The 20,352-nt window shown below is 59.6% G+C and overlaps 1 protein-coding gene across 1 annotated transcript; it reads right to left on the reverse strand.

The window, feature by feature from the left end:
- Nucleotides 1-4,286: 4,286 nt before the first annotated feature.
- On the reverse strand, nucleotides 4,287-6,184 carry JDV02_009212 (uncharacterized protein; the record flags this gene model as incomplete). The annotated part of the gene is made up of 3 exons (XM_047990861.1): nucleotides 4,287-4,916; nucleotides 4,989-5,933; nucleotides 6,068-6,184. The coding sequence occupies 3 exons, from the start codon at nucleotides 6,182-6,184 to the stop codon at nucleotides 4,428-4,430; spliced, it is 1,551 nt and encodes a 516-aa protein (XP_047846871.1). The 3' UTR covers nucleotides 4,287-4,427.
- Between the last annotated feature and the right edge of the window lie 14,168 nt (nucleotides 6,185-20,352).

Here is a 20,352-nt window from a genome sequence, read left to right on the forward strand (position 1 = left end):
GTTGTAGATGTGTGCTCCAGAAGGGAGGAAAGAAGTCCCCCAAGCCTGCCTCCTTGGTCGGATACCTTAGGCAACGTACCTAGCCTGCATACAGGTAGGTACCTACCAAGGTCTGGTACTTACTCCGCAAGGCAGGTGATGTCGAGTCGCGTGTACCTAAACTGCTGCCTGGCCCAGCTCAGCAACGGGTGCGGTGCGGTGCGGTGCTGCACCATGCGGTCAATTCAGCAAGCAACTACGTACCTGCCCTACCTGTAAGGCAGCTGCCTGTCGCCACTGCCCAAGGTGTGGTCTTGGAGGTGGTAGTATTGCCCATGTACTTCGTAGGCATCGCACGCAGGCAGAACGGCGTTCGACCAAGTAAGTGCCTCTTCCACCACCCTCAACGCACGTCATGATGGAGGAGAGAGGCCAAATGATGGGCGCCGCCCTGCCACGTCCCGCACGCCCCCTCCTCTACGGCATGCGTCCCTGTCTCCCACCCCGTCCCTTCCATCCACCATCCGCAACCCGCGAGACCCTGTGCGTTCGAGACAAACGGGGATGCAGACGAACGAGGAAGCGAACATGCTGCTCCAGCACATTGCGCCAGCTCCAGAGCTTCAGCCCTTGGCCGAGATGGGGCGCTTGCAGCCTCGCAGGGCCTTGCCCTTGCCAGCACCGTCTCCAATCTGTGGCTCTTGGTCCAGCCAGGCACATCGACTTTTGCCATGGTCGAGTGGCTTCTCGCGGTGGGGCACCTTGATCGGCGCTTGTTGCGTGCCCCGTCAGTCAGTCAGGTAGGTGGGTGGGTAGGTATTCCACCTAGGTATGAAGCGCAACGGTGACAAGTCTGGAAGCTAGGTCAGGGATTTGTAACTTGGAGCCGGGGAGAGCTAAACGACGCTGGCCCTGCCGTGACGGATGCGCATGGCCGAAGGAAGCGACTATCTCGGCAGGCGGATTCTTCGCCCGGCGCTTCCCACCCACGATCTTGCTTTTACCGCAGCAGAATATTACGGAGCCCGCATTATGAACTGATTAGACGCAACAAACCTGTCACCCCATCTAAACCCTGCGTCGTCTGCGACAGCGGGCCAACACACAGAGTCGACGACATCACTTGATCCGTCACGTGGCGTTTCTCAAGGCAAGGCATGCGCAGTGCACCGGCACCGGCACCTCTGAGCATCTCGGCCACGACAGAGGAAAGCTGCCGGTCAGATTCTCGTTGCTCCGTGCCCGCCTGCGGCAGATGGTGGAGAGTAGGAGCCGACACCCCGCTGCAAACATCTCTCGAGGGCTGCGATTTTCATCTCGACCAAAGACTCAGTGTGGTTGCTCGCTGCAGCTTGCGTGTCGCCCACCTGCTGCTTGGGATGTTTCGTCTTGCCGGAAGAGGCACTTGCTGGTCCCGTCAGTGAGGTGCGGACCGTTCAGTCGCGTCGCCCCGTCGAGATCAGGTTTGCGCATCAAGGGCAGAAACGCGTCCTGCTTTGCAGCGGATCGGCCAGTCATTGCGCAGGGGGGGGGGGGCACCTCGTCCATGTGGAAGTTCGGTCCACGTCCGATGCTGTATGCAGCCACACACAGGGGCAGCAATTCGAGGCGATACTCGAGAGATTGCCAGGCCTGCCCGCAAGATTTTGTCGGCGAGCAAATATTAGCGCCACAGTGCGACTCGTGACTCTGAATGAAGTCAAACCCCCTGGCCTGGGCCTCCTCGACGAACAAAGACCACCCCTGCCTGCCTGCACTGACGCCTGGCGCGTTGCCGTCGATGGACTGTGCCCGGGCACTCTTCGGGGAGACGGTCCTCGATGGCGGCTTAATAATGCCCAGTTGATCCCCGCTCGGCAAGGCAATGGGGCAGCCAAGCTAGTGTGGGCTAGTAGCACCACCAAAGCCGCCGCTAGATGGCTGGCAGGCCGGTGTTGTAAGTCATGGCCGCCTTGTTACTATGCGAAAGCGCTGGTTCTGAAGTCAAACAAGCGCAGTCGCAGTGTCAAGTTATCGACAAGGCCGGGTGGCGGCGCGATTTAGCGTCACATGGCCATACATACGTATGTAGGTAATGTACCTACCAAGGCAATGGACGACCGTCCCCCCCCACGCTTGAGGCTGGCGCCGCAAGGTCCGGACCTCGAATCTTGGGCGTGGCACGAATCCCATCGATGGTGGCCGACGATGGCTGCCTGCCCCGCACCGCATGTCCAATTGTGGTATGGGAGCACGATTGGCGACGATGCGGCCGTCTCTGAGATGGGAACGGAACCTGCGGTGCCACGATACATATCCACATGGCCATGCCCCCAATGGCATAGCCCAAGTGTGCTGAACGTATCTTGAATCGGTACAGCGGCCGATTGCTGAGCAGACCTACGTTGCGGCCATCGGATGCACAACGTGGGTTGCGGCCGGCCCGTTCTGCGCGAATGACGTTTATCCAGCACGGAGCACGACCAACAAACAGACGCAAAATGTGCCGCACCAACCAAGGAGGCCCAGGAACGGGAATCGGAATCGCACGCATGAGGTGCCCTTGGCAGGGCAGTGCGGCGCGGCGCGGCGCTGTGCTGCGGCGACTTGGTGTTGCTGTTGCTGCTGCCGCTGCCACTGTTGAAACTCGCGCCCTCCCCCCCTTTCCTCCTTCCCCATTGCATTTGCCGCCACGGCATCTTGAGCTCGCCATGCCACTTTTAGTGAAGGTGAGCGTGAGAGAGGTTCACCATGAGGCCCGTGGCAAATGGCGCCGCCCGCTTCGCGCACCAATGCTACAGCTTGAAGATGCATACAATTCCAAAATATATCACACAGCTGACCTGAGTAGCCACGGCCCATCTCGACATCGGCGTTGCCATGCCCCTTAACACCGACGCGGCCGCTGTGTCGGCTGGCAGGTAGTTACACCACTCTATACCGGTAGTAGCCCTGGATCCTGATAGCCGTGCAGCCCGCCGGCGACTGTTCATCTTGGTCGCCGCAGCCTCGCCCGCCTTGCCCTGCCCGCCGGTATGTAGTCGAGGCGACGGCCGGCGTGTTTTGTCGGCGTGGCGCTAAGCCCGGGCCGGGCGACAACAATACCAGCGCCATCTTTCAGTCAATGACTGTCACTGACGACTCTCGATAGGGCAGGACACGGCCAGCGTCAGCATCTCTCGCCCGCTCTTACCTGCTATGTACTTTGGGAACCGCTGGTCCTGCCCTTGCACGGCGCAGACCGGCGGGCCGACTGGAAGAGGTCCCTGCAGTGCGCCGGCAGTCACTAGCTTTGCGCCCATCTTGAGCCCCATCGTCGTCGTCGTCGTCGCCGTTCGCTGCCAGAGCCATTTTCCTTGATTTGATTTTGATTTTTTCGAAGCACGCACGAAGTACATCCCTTACGGTACGTATTGCACCATGAGCTACTGACATACTGCATCACCCCACAGACGCAAATTCACCCATTCACCCAAGTGAAGAGTAGGTCCTCCTGGGCAATGGAGCAACAGAAATTCATTACCGCCCAGCAGCAACGCGCATCATTTTCAATGGGGCATGTGCGCGCGCCAGCCCAGGCGCGAGCGACAAAGCGAGACACCGGCCTGATGCGAGATAGTACTACGCATGTACTAACGTAGCATGTCCCTGGGAGCCTCAGATCTCAGCCACCGGCGCAGTGCCCTGCCCTGCCCTGCCCTGCCTAGCTGGCCCTGCAGCACCACACGAGACGTATGGAGTATTGTATGTACCTACCTACGTATGACAGTACGTAGTACAGCAATGGGGCCTGTCCGATCTAAATCGACGGTGGGTAGGGGGGGGGGAGGGGGAAGGGTTTGTCCGCCTGGTGTTGGTCGCCCGATCCGGCATTTGCAGTGGTGGTACTTGTGCCGAACGGAGCCACAGGCGGCGCGCGCGCGGCTCCCCGTTGACATCTACCAACTTACTCCGTAACTACCTAACTTACTATGCGCTTGTGCCCGCAAGTGCCGATCCCCTTGGTCTTGGTGCGGAACAAAGTGGTGGTCCTTGCGTAACTAAGACACCACCTACAGACGGACGAAATGCAGCGTGTGTGATAGTAGATACTGTGTGCCTTGCGATTCGATTCTGGTATCCAAGAGTGACGATAAGCTATGGGCCCTAGACAAGGGGTAGCGTGCCCTTCCAAAGAACAAAAAAATAACAACAACCAAAAGACAGCGAGTAGTGGGCTCTTCGACGAGAAGATGACAACAGTCTAAACAGAGATTTGCGGCCCCTCCCCCCCAAAAACACCAACAAAACACCGCGGCCACCCGGCAAACGCAGGTATACCCTTCTCTTCGCAAATGAAGCCCCATTGAGAGAACCTGCCCATGTTCCGTGTCCCAGGAACGCCCCCCCCCTCCATGTCACCGTTCTCGCGCCATGCCGTGACCACCATCATCCAAGCCCCGAGGCCTGGGCGGGGAGGGGCCCGCGCCTCACTTGGGTGCCGGATAGACGCCGCGGTTGACCCCGTTCACCAACCTTAGGCCTGGTGCTGCGTCTAGCTTCATTGAGGCTCGGTTGTCCCCCCAAACCGGCATTTCCATCATCTCCGCAGAGTGTGCCGATGAGTCCGTCTCCCACCGCATCGGTTCCCTCCGGCCGTGGACTTGGTTGATGACGTCTTCCTCGTTATGAGTCGTGCGCGGGTCGATCCCCATCATGTCGTCTCCACCAGCCATGTCGTCGTGAGGTCCCCCCGTTCGCTTCTTCGCCGAGACCTTGCGTCGCCTGCGGACATCCATATCTCGGTAGCTTTCCATGTAGAGATGCTCCTCGAGCTTCAAGTCGTTGACCACCTTGACCTCAATGTCGCTCGAGTTGAGGCGCATGTTACGCGAGCCGCCCATCTCGACAAACAACTCGAGAAGGGTTTGATATCTGTCGCGCTCCATTCGCTTCCAGGCCTCGCGCAAAATCTCCTCCTGTCAAGTGTGAAATTTGATTAGCGTCCGGTCAAGATTCGCCTCTTACTGGGGGCTCCTGGGACAACTTACGTCTCTTGGCAGCCACTCGATGTACTTGGACCGAGCGCGCTTAAACTTCATTTGGAGCATCTCCTTGCCGTGGCTCTTGTTAAAGCGCTTGGTGAAGTCCTCTTGGATGCTGTCCCACATGTCCTGGCCTCGCTGATGGCGGTGACGCCAGCGAGATTCAAAGATACACCGCTCTTCTTCTGGGCAGGTGTTCTTCAGGCGAGGGGGCACTTCCTCTCCGTTGCAGTTCTTGTGCTCTTCGGATGGATCCGCCTGTTGGCTGTTCCGAGGAGTCCCCGACTGGCGCTTGGAGGATCGTGCCTTCTTGACCCTGCTGTTGCCAGCAACTGCGCGACGTCGAGGAGAGCCACTGGGAGAGCGGTGAGGCTCCGGCATGCGCCCGCGCAGGATTGGGTTGTCTGTGCTGGGGCGGCGCGCGTGTCTGAGATGTGGGTGTGGATGGCTTAGAAGATGGCTCGTGGGTGGAATGGGACGGCCAATATCGCGGTGATGAGGGTCGACGGGCATCGGGGGGTTGTCGCGAACCATCATGGGGTTCTGGTTACCCATTTGGGAGACATCGATGTAGTACGGCGGCCCGGTGTTGGAGATGTGCCCAGGGTCGGCCGCGGAGTCGGAAACGCCGAACATGCCCATATAGGGCTCGGGGGGGCCTGGGGTGCGTCGTTCGTCGGCGATGTAAAAGGATTCCGGGGCGACGTGGGCAGGAGTCGCCATGGGGGAGCTGGTACTACTAGGCTGGCCGTTCATGTCGAACTGGTTGTTCCACTGGTGGTACATCTTGGAGCTACCGGGAGGCGTAGGCTCCTGTGTCTGAGGACTTGCTGGAGGAGGAGGGTAGTGTCCCATCAACTTGCGAAGCTGGTGCAGAGGAGGCGAGCCCGCAGTGGAGATGGGGGTCAAGAGGTTGGCGTCGCACGGCGGAGGGATGTTGAAGGACGAGACCTGACGGGCACACATGGTCAGTTTTGGGGGGGCAGCGGCGCGGCTCAGAGTTGATGGAAGGAGAGGGAGGAGGGTGCTTCTCTTTAAGAGTGAAGGGGCAACATGACGATGTCAAGGGAGAGAGGGGCGCGTACTGGGGAGTAATAGGACGAAGTCGACGACGACCGAGCACCGTCTGTCAAGTTGGGAGCTTCCGACAAAGCGTCCGAATGCGGCAGGGCAGGCGAGATATATTGTTGTTGTTCGACCATGATTAGGTGGGCCCCCGCGAATTGGTTGTGTGGGCAGCTGGGTCGCGAAGGACTTGTTGGCCGGAGAGGCATGCACTTGCAGCGGGTGTTAAGGCGCAGGGCAGGGCAGGGCAGGACAAGGGAGTGCCGTCAGCGGTCGATGTAAGTGACGGAGCCGGAGTTGTGTGAGACCAGCCAGCAGCAACGTCGCACAAGCAGATTCGTATGCCGAGGGTTCGACGCAGATATATACACCGTTTTGCTGGAGCTCTCGGGCGACGAGAGAGGTCAAGGAGGCGAGGCAGACCGCAACGGAGTGCACCAGAAGCACGATGGGGGAGAGAATCAGCCCTCTGTGGCCGCGGCCGCGTCTAAGCCAGCAAAGGGGTCTGAGTAAGGGCCTGGTGGGGAGGCGAACTGGGGAGGCAGACGAGTGGGAAGACTGTGAGTGAGAACCAAAGGCTGCGAGGATGGCAGATGGCCCGTCCTCTTTGTACTTGTGTGTAAATGGCGGCTTCCTGGATTCGACGTAATACTACTCCTGATCCAGGCCAGACCAGACTCCTCTTTGTACGTGCAGGGAGTTCAAGTCGAGTCGCCGGCTCACTCCCCTCGAGGGCGCCATCCCGTCCGTGGGAAGCGTCCCAAGTACCTCGACTTCAGCATGGTCCCGTCCCAGGACCCGTCAGGGATCTATTCCTCGCCGTGGCCCTGTCCGACGTGGTGTGCGCCACTGCGCAGCCATGCCGGGGGGTGTACGGATCGGGCCCCCGTCGACCGGGGGGGGGGGCGTCTCAAAGTGAACCGGGGGGTGACATCGGCAGGGCAGCGCGAGAACGGAGTACTTGGGGCGCTGTACAGTGCAGCAGCTAAGGTATTGTCGTGCATGCCTCATAGCCGCCGGCCCGGGTGGGGGGGGCTGCCAGACTCCCAAGATAGCTAGACCGTAGATGGGTGGGCATGGGGGCGGCTTCGAGAGTTTGGGGGGTGTGCTGCGGTTCGTTCGTATGCCCTTTTTTTTGGTCGCCTGCGCGTGAGCCCAGGCGAAAGACACAGAGGCAGAGGCGGACGAAGAGATTGATTGAGTACGGATTTGCAAATGTCGGGCGGGCGCGGACCAGACTGCGGCCCTCGCCTCACCAATGTCCAGCCGGGGGTGCGCGTCGTTTGTACATCGAGGACGGTAATGCGATGCGGCAAACCAAGGCCACGCTTCGGTTCCGGGGCTGCCTTCGCCGTCTACCCAGCTGGGCTCTGTTCAGCCCGGCTGCCATTAGAGTTGATGCGGTTCGGGGGCCCTCCAACGGCGCCCGCTGGTCTGCCGGCAACCACGACGAGGCCACCCCAGTGACAGTCCTTACTGCTGGCCTACGCCGCACCCTGAATTCGCGGCCGGCGCCTGCGGGCGGCTGGTGTGAATCTGGCTGCGTACGACCACCAGGTCCTGAACGCCGAAAGATGCTAGCACCTGGATCCGTGGATCGGCCGCAGGATACAGCGAAGTTGGAGGAGTCGGGCCCACTGTTCCACACAGGAAGAAGGCTGCAGGGGGAGACGGGCTGCCGTACGTATTTTGAGATGCCATCGCCGGCGGCTTCCACGAGCGGTCCAATGCGGCCGACAGTTGAGAGTAGATCTTGCTGTTACCTATGTATGTATTGCAATACTCTGGCCGCAACCTGCCCAAGGGGTGGCCAGCCTGCTCAGCCGTTTTGCTCCGGAGCCGTCGTTGGGGTGACTGCCTCTGTGAAGCGCGCTGCTTGTCGCAAGATGAATGCGTCGGCGTGGAAAATTGATTGCTGACTTGATACCTCGCGGCAGGGACGAGCTGGGCGAGGCCTTTCGTAACTTGCTCATCCATGACGGGTGCCATCGCGAGAAGGGGGGTGAGCACAGGCCGCCATGGATGAGTGATGTCCCAAGGGGAGCCGGCAACGATGGGCAGAAACAGCATCCCGCACGCTCAGGCGTCCGTTACCCGACGCTCACATGGTGCCTTGGCTTCCTGGGTCTGTGAGCCTCTGACAGCCGAGTTCAACGGAGGTCGCCGAGGAGACCGCCGTAAAACGCAGGTTCTGAGCCGTGCTGTACGTGCCTACCTACTTCATACCTGGCTCTGCAGCCTCTCGTCGAAGAAGAAGGAAGCAAGCAATTGGGGGCGTCATGTCCAGAGTCGAGTTGACATGCCGGCAGCCACCGACAGCCGCGCCCGCCGTAGAAAGTGAAGAGGCAGGCCGAGGCCCGCGAGGGGATGCGTCGGCCACAATGCACAGGGCAGGCACTCACAACCTCTAGTAGCCATTGACGACTTGACTGATGCCCCGGATAGTACCAGCGCTGCGGAGGCAAAGGGATGCCCATGCACGGCGCTCCGCTGTGGGCTGCCTTGGGCTGCCATACGCTGGGACGCGACGCGCGATGTGATGCGACGCGACCGTGGTAGCCGCGCTTGTCGAGTTGGGTGGCGGGACCGTGGCAGACAGACAGACAGACAGACAGACAGACAGACAGGCGAAGAAGACAGCCGTGGGCGGCATGCTTCGCACAATGGGAAGCCTGGGAGACTTTGCGAGGTCTGCGAGATGGAGCCAAGGCCGCCGACTGACAGGGCTCAAGGCGGTGAGCCCTCCCTATTGCGTGACGTGACTCTACGAAGACAGACTCCTTCGCATGTGCGTGACTCTGGGTCGAGGTGAGCAACGATGACAGTGCCCGGCCATCACGAGGCAGCAGGAGCAAACCACCTGGGTGCTCAGGTAATTAATTACACTTCAGTACTGTGCCGTATGGTATAGTACTGTTCCAATCTCAAGGCATGGGGCTTCGTTCTTGCTGGCCGCGCTCATGATCGCCTGGACTCGGGAAAGTGATCCCATGCCCGAAGGCCACACGCAGCGATTTGCTCGTTCGTCTTGTGTGCGCGTGCAGGATCGTACAGTACAGACTTGGTACTCCGCACCCCGTAGTAGTATTTGCCGGACGTGCAGGAACGGCCACGGCAGGAGCGCCGGCGCCTTGCGGCCCTCAGGCGGCTCGTGGGCTGTCCGGGGGTCTGTGGATCGGGGAAGTACAGTTTGCACCCAGAGTGCAGGAGGGGGACGGGAAGGGCAGGCAAGAAGTAGCGCGTAGTGCCTGCCCTTCGTCATCCACAGCACGCCTTGCTCGTACGGAGTACATGCAGCATCAGGTCACTTCGTCCGCCCCTCGCTCCTTCCCCATTACTTGGACCATCCCCCGGAGAAGCTACAGACGCTGTGCGGCCCAATGCAACTGCCCCGCCAGTTGAGGGTGCGTCCGAGGCAGGAAATGGCCGAACGCTACATCATTCTCATCCTCATCTCCATCACCATCGCCATCGCCACTAGGTATCATGGTCGGGCAGTCACCAGGCGCATCCACCACGCCTACCACTGGTGCTCGAGGGCTGCATGTCTAAGGTACAGACCAATGGGGTACTGTGCGATATGGGCCAGACGGGGCAAGCGAGACAGCTCCGTCCTATACTCCTAGCCTGATAGCGGTCCGTGCATCGTCACTGGCGCGCACAGTGAGGGTCGTCTCTTTATTGTCGCCCACCTATTGTCCCCAGTGGCCGGCCGCCCCCAATCCCACTGAGGCTCTCCCAGGGAGCCTCTCTTGCCGTCCCCTAGGCCGGCGTCCTGTCCCATTCATTGCCCATTGACTGATTCATGAGGCCACCACCACCACCACGACGCCCGCCGGAGCCTACCTGCCTGCTGATGCGATCTCCGCGGGCACGGCACTCTTGCCCCAGACCACCGACTGCTTCATGGCGCAGCGTGATGGGCGCCGATGCGTCGGGTCCCTGGATGTCCGTCGCTTGATCCACCGCTGCGTCAATGCAGTCACTGCATTGGTACGGTGGGCATACGAGCATGGACACAGGGGCGCTTCATCTAGCACGGATGAACGAGCTCGGTCTGCTGCCGTTGCGATCGTAGAGAATGGGCACGCCACATCTAGGTTGACGGACATAATCTGTATCGACTCTACCAAATGGACGGCGGCCGAAGACGCCGCGTGCACGCAGCACCGGCCGTGCCATCGACGTGACGTGCAGCAAAACGCGTCCCCCGCCTTCACTGCAGACCGTCGCTCACATACAGACATCCATTCTCAAACGATCATGCCGCCTCAACTGGGCTGATCCTCCCGTGTAGCTGGCTGGCCCGCCCCGGCATGACAGCATGTGAGTGTGACACGAGGAGAGGCTCCTGTCATGTACCCTTGCGACTTCGTAGTACCTACCTCATCAAGTATCTTAGCTCCCCAGGTCGCTGACCGGACCATCAATGGCGGCGGCTCCCTCAAGGCTGGCAGGGCAAGGTCCCATTGGGGTCCGAGGAAGCGTGCTGTTGTGCAATCGCACGGCATGTCCGCCCCGCCCGCAGGGCCGCCTTTTTCTGCGGCTTCTCGTCTAGATGGCATCGTGAAGGCCTCGACAGGCAGCTCAAGTCCATGCGACATGTATCTTTTCCCCATGCAGCAGCGCGACTGTCCTGTCAATACAACTTGCCGAGACCTCGCTCAAAGGTCACGGGCCCGGGACGCTGCCTTCGGGTACGTGCCCGAGGGCCCGGGCCCGGAAGAACTTGGACGACTTTGTCTACCACTCCCACAGACCGGCACCCAAATTTGCTCACCGTCTGCTCCATTGGTCGTACTGCTGAGATCCGACGGATGCAACGCCGCCACAGGACACTGCCAGTCTTGAGTAGCCACTGACAGAAGCAGATGCAGGGCACCGAGCGACAGCTTTGCTCCAGGCTGACGGCCCATGAGGTTGTGCGACTGGAAAGGCTGATCGCGCATAGCGACATGCATTACCAACCGACAAAGTTCCGCCCTTGCCAGGGCGATACAGTAGGCTGCTGTTCAAATGCGTATCTGACTGCTAACCATCGGCCGCCAACCAGGCGGGACCTGGGGTAACAAGTAACAAACATGGGCAGCTGCAGTGCCCCCCCCCCTTTCTGAGAATGCCGCAGCCTTAGACAGGATCACTCGTGCTAAAACCCCTAAGCAATATCCCTCCCGAACCGGACCTAGCCTAGGTGAAGCCTTTGCCCTTGATCAGTCTGAAAGGACGCCTTGAACACATCGATAAGGTAGGCCAGCCGCGCATCGCCGTCACGTTAACGCCGACGGCTTCCGAGCGCCCGCCCTAGAAAAGACGGTCTTGCCTGCACGTCAAACAAATGCTGGGGGCCTCCAATTTCCAAACCGGCGGGATCGTCATCTCGCCTACCACGATCTCTTATTTGTCAGATGACGAGGACCTAGGACTGGGGCTTATGTACAATACGTGACAATGCGGACTACGCATCACGAAACACACCATACAGCATAGCACAGCACAGCGGTCAACGCAGTGGTGATCGTCAACAGGGTCCCGGATGATGAGGGAGCCGGGCCTGGAACCATAAGGTGATGGCCCCCGGTCCTCGCACACGGCAGCATTGCCTCTGTGCATAGGCCATCGATCCACGGGAAAGCTGCATACTAGTATAAGATCGGCTCGTAGGTATTCAAATCATGGGGCCTGAGCAGCTGAGGGGTCATGGCTTGGTGGAGCTGGGGCGCAAAAGTGGCTTCAGGAGCTTAAAGACTCAGGAGCAGTGAAGATGCGCCATCACTTGCCCATGGCTGTTGTTCTGTGTGAGGTACATGACTGCTTGAGATGCTCATCTCTTATTGTTCAAGGCAATTTGAGCTCCATTCTCCAACATCGTCGTGGCGAATGATAACGCCGGAGAGCAGCTCTTACAGCATGCCATGATATGAGAAGAAAAAGACCCTGTCAAGCCCTGCTCGGACGCTGATGAGGCCTTACCGTGCCGTGCTAATTGAATTCGCTGCCGGTGGATCTGCTCGCTGGTAACATGCGATTTGTATACCTCCACTGGAACTCAGAGGGCACAGCGGCAAGTCGCTCTAGCCACGTCGGGGCCCCGCTCAAGGATACGATCACAAACCGGATGTGGTTTCAAGGCAGTGCTGGGAAGGCTCGGGGCACGGGCCTGAGCAGTTAAACTACTAGCAGCCGTGGCGCTTGAATCCGATGAGCATTCCACTAGGTTCGTGGGATTAGCAGAGCACAACGGGCATCGCGAGGGCGAGAGCATCGCTGCCTTGGAGGTCTGTGGCGAAATCCCGAGTGATGCCTGCCAGGCTTGCGATTGAAGCCTTCGGTGTACGTCCAGGGTCATCAGAGGGGTCGCCGCACGCGGGCATGACTGGGTTGCCGGTGGCGGCCGACGACAAGAACAAAGGCACAGTACAACTAACGTTTGTACCTATGTAGCACACACGGGGCCAGGGCGGGGGCGACGCGGGAGGCCACTTGGGCGAAGGAGAGGGAGCGAGAGAGAGAGAGAGAGGGAGAAAGAGAGAGAGAGAGGTGTGGTGCGCCTGGAGAGGCTGCTTGCCAGACAGAGAGAGGCGTCGGGGACAACAAGGTTCGGCCGGGGATGGGAGGTGGTGACCAGGTAGTGGCCCCGCAAGCAGCCAGTCAGCAAGGCCAAGTGCAGGCGAGCCGACCGGGGCGAACCGAACTGTCGGGACGCGCTAGGCACGTTGCAGGGGCAGTCATTGGCTGGCTCCAGCGCACACGCCCCCCTCCCAGACATGCAGGCACGGCCCCGTTGCACGTCGCCGACACCCTGGTCGGTGGCCGGTCGGGCCAATGGTGGCCGGGCCCGCGAGACGGGCTAACCCCCAACGAGAAGCCGTACGCGCGCGTCTACCCGCTGCCAAGTGCGCTGCCATTGGATACCGAGCCATGTGTAAGCGACCTGCACAGCCAACGCACCGCCGTCTCCTCCCCAAATGCTACTCCGTATTTCCAACCGTCCACGACCGACCAGGCCAGCCGGCCCAACCAAGGCACGCGCGCGCACGCAACGGACGCACGCACGCACACACGCAGGCGACGTTCGCTCTGCCGCTGTCTCGCGCTGCGCAGTGCTGTGCTGTGCTGCGCTGTGCTGTGCTGCGCTGCCTCTGCCTCTGCCCCTCCCCCCCGTCGTCCACCCCAGCCAGGGCTGCTCGCTCACATCCACGGTGCGCGCGCTGCTTGTCCGCCGCACCTCTCCCGTCTCCTGCCCCGGTCTCATGCGCCCCGTCAGCAGCAGCCGTTGTCGTCGTTCGGCTCTCATGTCCGTCTCTGCCATACATACGAAGTACGTCGAGGTATCCCTGCATCACACCAGACATCACTCACGCCGACTTTTCGGATCCGCGGCATTGGCCGCCCCGGTAACATGCCGCATTCGGCCGCCCGTCTCCCCATCCTCGCCCGCTCGTTGATCTCTCAGGGGCGAAGAATGGGAGAAGTCTGGCCCTGATCCGAGCCCCCTTTTCTGAAATGGTCTCGTTCATACCGTTACTGCCTGTTCCACGGGAAGGGCGGGCATACCGCGACGAAACGACAGGGGTGTCCGGCCCCCATGCTCAACCTCTTCTGTGTGTTCCTGCAGCTGCAGTAAAGGTGCCGCATCGCCCTTCTCGCTGGCCTAAACAACGTCCTAGCATTGCCACAACCGCAACCGCCCACGGCTCCATGTACGTAGGTACCGGTTGGTGCAGTATAGTGCATCAAGATGGACTGTCTTCTTTCGCCCTCGACACAGCCTCGCGAGAGAGATTGTGCGCACCGCCCCAATGTCGTCGTGCATTCTGGAAGACCTTGCTTGGCCTCAGAATCTGCGGCCGCGTCGGGGCGGCGTCGGGAGGTCGCGGCCTGTCAGCCGACGCTGTCTCAAGGGTCTACACGTCGAGCGCCTCGCCGCGGCTATCACATCAGGGACGCGCATAAGCGCTCGATTCGAAGCGGCGTATCTCAACCCGCATTCGAATCGCTCAGATTCCACTGTCAAGTCGGCAAGGCATAAGCGCCCATCTTGCCGGGGATCTTCGAAGCCCCTTGCCCCTCCATCACCTCATCGTTGTTGAAGACAGCCGCACCCGTGTCTTCGACCAACCAACAACCTCATCCGAAGCCTCTGCCCACGGCACCGCTGCTCACTCGTTGGCTGGCTGTTCTGCGGTGACACAGCGCTACCGAATACTCGGGCCGCGGGACGTTGTCGAGATTGATTCTCTGTCTTGTCCTACGCGCCGATGTGCGCATACCGACGATTGCCCATCGCAGGATGCGTCTCCATGCGGTGTACTGGTACAAGCTTTCCGCTGCGTTTATCCAGCGGTTCTGAATGGCAAAAGGGGTAATGAATATCGAAAGCCAGAGCGCTCACAAGATGCGCGGCGGTAGGGCTTGAGACTGCCGAACGGCTGAGGCTGGCGTCGCGGCCAACACAACGCCGCCCGTCCGCACCCGGCTGTCTCCAACCCTTGCCCGGCTCCGCGTCTGTCGACGATCAGCTTGCCAGAGCTGCCAGACTCGCAGAGGGCTGAATGTTCTATGGCTCACGGGTCACGCGGTGTGGAGTCGTTCCTTTGGGTCTTGCTTGTCGTCGCCAGTGCCACCCACGCCATCAGGTCGCCTTGGCAGCCAAGGTTGTCTGCACCAAACACGGTGCCTGTTCCTCGTCACCTTGGTTCTGCTATTGCAGCGTACGGACTGCTTTAGTACCTGGGCTGCAGATGATGCATCTCCCAGCCTGCCAGGCCAGCGATACGGAGACCTTGGCCCCATCAACCGCCCTCCATGGGCGATGCCGCCTGCATTGTCCCGGCATTTTTCATACGAGCACTGCTCATCTCGTCTGTCATTCCCCGAAGAGGGAGGCGGCCTAAGGCTCTTGGAGGCTTTGTCGCTGTGGGGCTCGTCGAGAATTCCAGAGAGGGACTGCTTGATGGCGTCATGTACCTCTATCTTCCTCAAGCAGGAGGTACTGTACATCGAGCGCTCGCTCCATGGCGAGAGAAAGGTTTGGACGAAGGCGGACTCCCCCTCCCACTCGCCTGTTTCACCCCTCCTTAGTCCTCCTGCGCATGACGCCTTTCCTGCCGGGGCGGCGACAAAGCCAGTGCCGCAAGAACCTTTGCCAGTGAGCCTTTCTTTTCCTTGCCTCTCGAGGAAGGCGGAAGCCGGTGTCCGTCGTCTGTCGCCAATGACAATGGCGTAAATCGCCGACTCGGTCCAATCTGCAATTGGAAAAACCTCTTACGAGTGGTCGCGTGGGTGCCCCCGTGATGAGTAACGGCACGCATACTTGGTGGGCCGCCGGCATCGACAGAGGCCAAAGGAAGCCCATCCAGACACACACACCCCTCCTGCGGTGGCTGTTGCCCGTTCGTCACTACCATGCGTGAAAGCGCACTGTGGTGATCCGCGCCCACGCTCGGGCCGCCCTCGACCCTCGAGCTTCCGTCACAGGAGGGGGTGAACACGGGACACATGCAGGGCAGTGCGGGCGCGGACGATGAGGAGCCGCGACTTTGTGGAGCCAAGATGTTGGCCGACCCATGGCATGGCTCCATGGTTCGGAACCCGCTGATGAAGGGAATGGCCGCCGGGACTCGGGACTTCACACCCCCCTGCTTGTGACGGGTCGAGGCCTCGCCATCGGTCAAGCCCAGCGGGAAGAGCGCAAAATTTTGGCTCGGGACCAAAGACTCAAATTCACCGCCATCAGGTCTCAAAGCTGGAGACGCTATTGGGATCGGGTGTGCCCCCCCTGAGTGCCTCTCCTGTCTCGCCTCCGAATGGAATCGGGTGGCCGTCTCGACGATCAAGCCAGACTCTCTTTTCATCGACGACGCTCGTGGCGGGCCCATGACGACAAATAGCTTGGTGGCAACCTCGATGTCCGTGTGCGGATTGGATGCGAGCGAGATGGCTGTTGGTTGCTGGGCCGCCATGACTATCTGGAGGAGGGAAAATAGAAGGGGGGAGGGGCAGGGCAGCAGGTTTTTTGGGGGGGCCCGTTGTTGTGGTTGCTGGTCAGAGCGTCGTGTTGGCCGGAGGAGTCTGCAATCTGAGCCCAGGGTGAGTCCGTCGTGGCTCCCCTCCCCCCTCTCTGTCCCCTGCTGGCACGCTGCGCGCTTCTCATGGGAGCAGGCAAGTACGGTGTGTACTGTATCGGGGCCGCGGACGAAAAGGACGGGTTCGTGACGTTGATGACGATGATCCGTGCTCCCTTGGCGTCACAACTTGCGATACAAGGCAACAGCATCTCATCCCAGTGACATTCTCTTTGCCGACCCTCAGCGCTCTCTAATTACGAAGGAAAAGGGAGCTGTCACTCGATCATGTGAGTGGATGAATCTGCTGATGAGGTGACATTCGGGATCTGCAGGCAAGCGTTGCCCATGGCGAGCCGAACGCAAATGTGGCGGCTTCAGGGCCCCTGGTTGCTGAGAAAGCCAGGTCGTAACTTGATTTTTTAACCACGACCACGATGCTGGACAACCAGAAAAACGTATAACCGCTTACTTCCGATCCCTGACTATTCGATGGAATGAAATTCAGGGAAGTTGCGATGTTTTTTTCTCCTTTGCTATGGGGCGATACTACGGGGCTGAGAGCGAGCAAGCTGCTAGTCGTGTCGCCAGACCGGGAGGGAACAGAAAGGCGCCAAACCCACGCGCTCAGGGGACCGTTTCGCGCCCCCCTCACGCAGGATTCGCGACATCCGGATCCCTCGGTCGCCATCAGGCTTGTCCTTCTCCCCTTGTCCCTTCCCCCTCATCTCCCTCTCCGGATCACATCTTTGGGGCCCCGAAAGGGGCATGCCATGGCTTACACGAAGCGTGTCTTCATGCTGCTACGTACTACACATGGGGAAGCTCATACATACTACACTCGGCTTCTCAGCATGCGGATCGTCTTTGACATCATGCACGCCCCCCTCCGCGCCCCCCCGACGAGAGCCCTGTTGGGTTGGTGGTGATGGTGGTGGCTGTTGAGGCTCTTCTGTTGCGAGTTTCTTGGCCCTTTTTGCTTGGGGGTGCCTCTCCGCTGCGGGAGCGGCTCGCGCCGAAGTGTGTGCCCCCTTATTTTTCTCTGGCAGTCTTGCTCGTCCTCCAACCTGCGGCGCCGCTCCCACGTTTTTTCCTCTCTTTTTCTTGTTATGTAGGGGCCACCCCTGGCTCGTGCTTGTTGTGTTATGTGTGCGTGTGTCTTGTTGTGTCTTGTTGCGTGGTGTTGCGTCTGTGTGTGTGTGTGTGTGTGTGGCAGTGTGCGTGTGTCTGTGTGTCTGTGTGTGCCACGGTTTTGTCGATGAGATGTCTGCGCCCCGCGCCGCTGGCTGAGAGCTGCTGGACTGAACCGGGGGCCCCCAAGTGTTGGTCAGAGTCCTAACAGCCTGGAGGGTTCTCCCTTCCCCATCTCTTCCCCGTCTTTCCGGTTCCCGTTTTGAGCGGTACGGCAGTGCAGTCTAGGACAGGACAGGAAAGGAAAGGACAGTACGATACAGCAAGAGGTGAGTGCGAGTGAAGGGGGCCGTTAATTAGTGATACACTAGGAACGCTGTTGCTGTGGTATGTCTATCTTTTGGTTGGCATGGCGAGGCAAGGCAAGGCGTGGCATGGCATGGCATGTGTGTTTGCTGTAGCCCTCTTGGCTTCTGTCCCCATCTCGCTCTCTCTCCATTACAATTCTCCGGGCCGTGAGCTTAATTTTTGTTTTCTTTTCTCCGGCTGGCTGGCAGCCCCCCTTTTTTTCTGACCTTTTTCTTCCCGCCCGTTTGTTCTGTTGTGTTGCTCGCGTCTCTGGTTCTTCTTTTGCGTGAACTGCCGCTCCTCCTTCCTCCTCCTCTTCCTCCTCCTCCTCTTCCTCCTCCTCCTTCCACTTGGTGCAACGGGGGGTGAGAAGCACACACACACGCGCGCGCACCAGGGGGGGGCACCCAACGCCAACGCCAAACGGCGCAGTGCAGTGTACGTAGTATGTAGTGCCTTGCCTCACGCCCCCATGCCCTGACGAAAACGTGCGAGGGCGAGAATGCGGGCGAGATGAGGTACCACCACCACCACTGCTGCTGCTGCTGCTGCTTTGTAAGTGTATACCATGTACTACGTATTCACACCGTATTTGCTGTTGGCGGCGGCGGCGGCGTTGTCGTCGTCGCGGATATGGGGGGAGCGAGAATGAAGGCAGTAGGATGGACGGACGGACAGGGACAAGCTGACGGGAAGGGACAAGGACAAGGGGAGTGTGGACCGCAAAGTCGAAAGGGAAGGGAAGGAAATGGAAACGGCGTTCAGGGCTGCGACGTTGCTGCTGCGTGTTGCCCTGCCTGGATGAGTTGGGGTTTTGGGGTTTTGGGGGGTAAGCAGGGAGGGAAAAGGGGGGGGGGCTGAGACTAACTACGCATGTATTATAGTCGTTGACCGCTTGCGGTTGCTCGTTGTTCTGGCCTAGTCCGTCTCCTGTTGGACAGAGGAAGACGGACGGACTCCTACACACGCGCATGCCGTTTTAATTTTTTATTTTTTTTTCTTGTCGTTTCTGGACATTGTACAGAGTAGGCATAAAGTAGGACTTGGGACTTGTTCACAGCCGCCGAAACCATATTCCTGCGCGACGCGACGTGTGGTCCGACTGCGTCTCATCGCTGGTGCGACGATGAGTAGCGGGAGTGCTAAAGCTAATTCCGAGTTAGTTATCTGCTACTTCGCACAAAGTGATACGTATGGCCAGTCCCTCCCCCCGGTTCTGTCGGACAGATGCCGGTCTGCCCATCCCTTCCCCCCCCCCATCCCCCGTCCCCCGCTGCTCGCTCTATCGCTCGCCTTGCAGAGGGCAAAAGGAACCGCTCTTAGTGTGTGTATGAGTGAGCATGCGTCTGTGTGTTATTTTTGTGCTGCAGCAGCAAGATAGGGAAAAAAAACAAAAGACAACTCTCCTCTTCTGGACCAGGCTTACAACACTGCCCCGGCAGGGCCCCCCGTCCGGTTCTGCCACCCCTTCTTCCTGCTCGTCCGGCTCCCCGCGCCGTGACGCCGCCTCCACGCCATAAATAGAGATGCTGACGGGGGGAGGGGAGGGGGGGGGGGGAGGGAGATGGTTGTCAACGTAGGCTATATACAGTTACATACATGGTCGACTCCTTGTATTGGCAAGGCATCTTTGTTTTCTTTGGTTGTTGTCGTGGTTGTTGTCGTGGTGGTGGTGGTGGTTGTTCTTGTTCTTTTTTGGTTCGTCGTCGTCGTCGTTGTTCTTGGTTTTGTCCCGGCTCTGCATGCATGCATACATGCGTGGCAATGGATGGTGGTGAGGTCGAGGAGAGGAGGAAGTAGGAAGCATACGATAGGTGGTGTTGAGGACGGACACGCACGCTTCCATGTTGTTTGTTGTTGTTGTTGCTGCGATGCATGTGGTGAGGCTGAGCCGGATAGCTGGCTGCCCTGCCCTGCCCTGACCCCTGATGATGATGATGATGATGATGATGATGATGATGATGGCAATGGGGATAATGCACACACCGCGGCGCCGCTTCCTGCTGCCCCCGATGAGGTGAGTATGTGCTGCACTCCATCAGGCTCAGCATCCTGCAGATCCAACCACCCCCTATCCTTCTTCCTCGTCCTCCTCCTTGTGCCCATCGTCATCGTCAGTCTCGAGCAAAGGCAAGTGGCGGTGTATAGCCCTAGGAGAATTTCAAAGCGTGTTCGCATCCTTCTGGCTATGCTTCGCCCCCTCCCCCCCCTCCTTCACCCCCCTCGTCTCCTTGACTTCTCACCCTCCTTTTTCAAGCTGTCAGTGTCAGGGGTGTATTGACGTTGGCCTGGCCTGTCAAGGGCGGAAGTAGGTGTCAGGCGATGGCATTTGCTAGAGGGACACAAGTCTAAGTTTCCACCTTGGTCAATGTCATCACCGGCGGCTGTCGTGCATGGATAGACAGGGTATTGAGACTCCTCCGGATGCTCTCTCGTGCAGCTGTGATCAGAGTGTACATGGTGACACGGCGGAAAGGGGGGAGAAGGGGCGGAAACGAGAGTACTAAGTGAGTAACTAGAAATAAGAGCAGCTTGTTGCGCCTGTGCACTAGAAGAGACTGGAGGCGGAACACTTCGATCAGGATGTCGGCCTCGTACACTCCTATCGAACTGCAGGTTTCGTAGAATGATGGCATCCTGGAATTATCAGAAAGGCGGCTGGGGCGGACACGGCGATGATCGGAAACGAGTCGCTAGAGGAAAGCCTCCTTCCCCCCTTACTCCCCTCCTCCTCGTCCTCGTCCTCCTCCTCGTCCTCCTCC

This window comes from Purpureocillium takamizusanense, chromosome 9 (genome assembly GCF_022605165.1).
Source record: "Purpureocillium takamizusanense chromosome 9, complete sequence".
In the NCBI taxonomy this organism is placed as follows: Eukaryota; Fungi; Ascomycota; class Sordariomycetes; order Hypocreales; family Ophiocordycipitaceae; genus Purpureocillium; species Purpureocillium takamizusanense.